Here is a 3,879-nt window from a genome sequence, read left to right on the forward strand (position 1 = left end):
AATATATACACTAGTTTGATGGTGAATGGACTAGTTCAAGCAATTGGTTCTGCGCACAACGTCAAGCGCGCTCTTCGCCGCTAGAGCCGACATGCATCTCCCGAGTGTATTCCAGCGGATCGGAAATTAGTAACTTGTTCTGACTGGTTTTGCTACAAAATATTTGCGGCTAATTGCTTATCTTATAGCATATTCACTATTTCCTCTTAATCCTGGTCATCACCTGGAGGCTTGAATCAATGGTTCGCTGATCTTCTCCCAGCTGGCCGTCCTCGCTTCTTCTCACCATGGACCACGTATTGCACTGTGTAAGGACTCAGCCCAAGATAATGAACTGGTCATCGTCAGCACTATGACGTTTTTGCTAGCAAGATCGTGTCCGTCTGTCTCCTTGTTACGAGCTGTCGTTGACACATGTACAAGTAACAGTAGACCTGTGCCTATCAGTACAAAGGTAGGCTGCGTATAAAAACTATGGGTCAGCACCATTTTTCCAGGCCAACAGTTTCACTTCCTAGTATGCCCTCTACAACCATCATCACTAATGTCCGCGTCTTCGACGGGCAGGCGCTCACGCCTCCTCAGGACACTCTCATCTCCGGCACCACCATTGCTGATCCCTCGTCTCTGTCCGCACCCGACAAAACCATCGACGGTACAGGTCTGACCCTACTTCCCGGCCTCATCGACGCCCATGTCCACATCTCCGATCACGAGGAGCTGCGCACGCTTGCCACGCACGGCGTCACCACCGCGCTTGACATGGCTGCCTGGCCCGCGGAACGCATCAACGCCCTCCGCAACCAGCGCGGCCTGACCGACATCCGCACAGCGGGCGCGCCCGCGAGCACACCCAACAGCACGCACACGTGTCTGTTGCATCTACCCGAGTGCTCTCAGCTCACTGGCGCCGACATGGCAGAGGCGTTCGTAGAAGATAGGATCCGGGAGGGCAGCGACTACATCAAGCTTATCGCAGACGTGCCAGGGCCCTCGCAGGAGTTGCTCGACGCCCTGGTCGCGGCGTCAGAAAAACGGGGCCTGCTCACGGTCGCGCACGCTGCTATGTCCGTGCCGTATGCGATGGCGCAGAAATCTGGGGCAAGGGTAATCACGCACGCTCCGCTTGACGCGCCCCTATCTTCCGCGAACGCAGAGCAGATGAAGGCAGCAGGACGTGTCGCCGTACCGACGCTCACCGCCATGGTTGCCGTTTCATCCATCAAGCGCCCGCCCATGCCTTTGCCGGGTACGGGCCCTATCTCCGGTGGCCCGCCCACTTCTACACCACAGATGCCTGTTGTGCCCCCGCGCAAACCGGATTACGCCAACGCGCGCGAAAGCGTGCGTGCGTTGCGTGCCGCCGGCGTACCTATTCTCGCTGGTACCGACGCCGTTGCGCAAAAGGCTAATGCGCCTTTCTTCGTGCCGCACGGCGCGAGCCTGCACGAGGAGCTTGTACTCCTGTGTGATGCGGGCCTGTCTAACGTGGAAGCGCTCCAGGCTGCGACAATCTTGTCGGCGCGGTGGTTTGGGTTGAAGGATAGGGGTAAGATTGAAGTGGGCATGCGTGCTGATCTGGTGCTTGTGCGGGGCGATCCAGTTCAGGACATCAAGGTGACGAGAAATGTTGAGGCGGTGTGGTGCAATGGCATCCGAGTCGATCTGGAGAAGGAGTAGCTAAAGTACTGAATCAAGTAGTATCGCGCGTTATTAGACGCGTCATTCATAAGTGTAATGGCCGTGGTTAGGCCCTTTGTATGTATCAGTCAGTCCATTCATTGCAAAGCACAAAGTGAAGACTGCTCCAGTCTTCGATATGAAGGTGGGGCAGGAACATCATGTAGGGGTCTTGTTCTTCCTTCGATGGTTTCTACGGCTTAGCGCCCGAATCCACAGAGTGATCGGGTTTGGCGCCCGTCTGGTTTTGGACGTTGTCTTAACTCCTTCTTCGCTTCTTACATGTGTAATTTTGCGCTCAAGGTAATTCGGCTTTCTACGTAAGTTCGATGAATTTACCAAAGTAGGTGAGGGAACATGGCTCGGCCAATGAATGGTACGGGAGCAGGCTATCGCAATGATGGGCGTCACTAGAAATAGATTAGCGGCATACCAAATGAGCCCTTGTTTGCACATTTATTTAGTATTTGCGCTTATGTAGGTTTAAGCATTGGAGCGTCTGTACCTGCTCAATGGTTTCAGCATCCGAGCCGGGAGCTCTCCGCTCATTCAAGTTGCCAGCGGCTGCAGTTAGAGGAGGACGCTCTGAGACGCGCTGACATTTCTGTCTGTTATATTTGGAGTGACAGTGAGAACATTGATTAGGTGAGATAGATTGACAGTATTCAAGCAAGCTTGGATGAATTACACGTTTGACAGCACAACTCTGAGCTCAGAAGGCGATCTACGGGGGCTTCCTGAGAGGATAAGTAGCTTTTGGCTGGAATCGAGAAGTATTTATGGAAGTGATGATGGGGATATCAAGGCTCGCCTCGAGTCTCAGTGCCACCATCTCTTGTTAAAGGGAAGGACATGACGTTGAGCAAGGTTTCCGAGTTGTTGAGTCGTTCCAAAAGGTGCTCGTCGAAGCAGTTGTAAAGCAATGATGATGACCTCCAGAGGCTCTTCATTGTATAGATTGTCCTGTAACGTTAACATTTTGTCTAGATGCTCACAATAGTATGTCTGATAATATATGGAATATATACACTAGTTTGATGGTGAATGGACTAGTTCAAGCAATTGGTTCTGCGCACAACGTCAAGCGCGCTCTTCGCCGCTAGAGCCGACATGCATCTCCCGAGTGTATTCCAGCGGATCGGAAATTAGTAACTTGTTCTGACTGGTTTTGCTACAAAATATTTGCGGCTAATTGCTTATCTTATAGCATATTCACTATTTCCTCTTAATCCTGGTCATCACCTGGAGGCTTGAATCAATGGTTCGCTGATCTTCTCCCAGCTGGCCGTCCTCGCTTCTTCTCACCATGGACCACGTATTGCACTGTGTAAGGACTCAGCCCAAGATAATGAACTGGTCATCGTCAGCACTATGACGTTTTTGCTAGCAAGATCGTGTCCGTCTGTCTCCTTGTTACGAGCTGTCGTTGACACATGTACAAGTAACAGTAGACCTGTGCCTATCAGTACAAAGGTAGGCTGCGTATAAAAACTATGGGTCAGCACCATTTTTCCAGGCCAACAGTTTCACTTCCTAGTATGCCCTCTACAACCATCATCACTAATGTCCGCGTCTTCGACGGGCAGGCGCTCACGCCTCCTCAGGACACTCTCATCTCCGGCACCACCATTGCTGATCCCTCGTCTCTGTCCGCACCCGACAAAACCATCGACGGTACAGGTCTGACCCTACTTCCCGGCCTCATCGACGCCCATGTCCACATCTCCGATCACGAGGAGCTGCGCACGCTTGCCACGCACGGCGTCACCACCGCGCTTGACATGGCTGCCTGGCCCGCGGAACGCATCAACGCCCTCCGCAACCAGCGCGGCCTGACCGACATCCGCACAGCGGGCGCGCCCGCGAGCACACCCAACAGCACGCACACGTGTCTGCTCCATCTACCCGAGTGTTCACAGCTCACTGGCGCCGACATGGCAGAGGCGTTCGTAGAAGATAGGATCCGGGAGGGCAGCGATTATATCAAGCTTATCGCAGACGTTCCTGGGCCCTCGCAGGAGCTGCTCGATGCCCTCGTCGTGGCGTCGGAGAAGCGGGGCATTCTGACAGTGGCGCATGCTGCTGGGGTCGTGCCGTACGCGATGGCTCAAAAGTCTGGCGCGAGGGTAGTCACGCACGTTCCGCTTGACGCACCCCTATCTTCCGCAGATGCGGAGCAGATGAAGAACGCAGGACGTG

At 53.7% G+C, this 3,879-nt stretch overlaps 2 protein-coding genes across 2 annotated transcripts in view; both read left to right on the plus strand.

The window, feature by feature from the left end:
* The window catches only part of CONPUDRAFT_79479 (amidohydrolase), a 2,882-nt gene extending 1,109 nt beyond the window's left edge, over nucleotides 1-1,773 (plus strand). The window contains exon 2 of the mRNA XM_007766035.1: nucleotides 656-1,773. Within this exon, the coding sequence (XP_007764225.1) occupies nucleotides 656-1,680 (1,025 nt within the window). The 3' untranslated portion in view covers nucleotides 1,681-1,773. The remainder of the gene's footprint in view (nucleotides 1-655) is intronic.
* Nucleotides 1,774-3,218: 1,445 nt separating this feature from the next.
* On the plus strand, nucleotides 3,219-3,864 carry CONPUDRAFT_149507 (uncharacterized protein; the record flags this gene model as incomplete). The annotated part of the gene is made up of 2 exons (XM_007766178.1): nucleotides 3,219-3,806; nucleotides 3,850-3,864. The coding sequence occupies 2 exons, from the start codon at nucleotides 3,219-3,221 to the stop codon at nucleotides 3,862-3,864; spliced, it is 603 nt and encodes a 200-aa protein (XP_007764368.1).
* Between the last annotated feature and the right edge of the window lie 15 nt (nucleotides 3,865-3,879).

This window comes from Coniophora puteana (genome assembly GCF_000271625.1).
Source record: "Coniophora puteana RWD-64-598 SS2 unplaced genomic scaffold CONPUscaffold_2, whole genome shotgun sequence".
NCBI classification, from domain to species: Eukaryota; Fungi; Basidiomycota; class Agaricomycetes; order Boletales; family Coniophoraceae; genus Coniophora; species Coniophora puteana.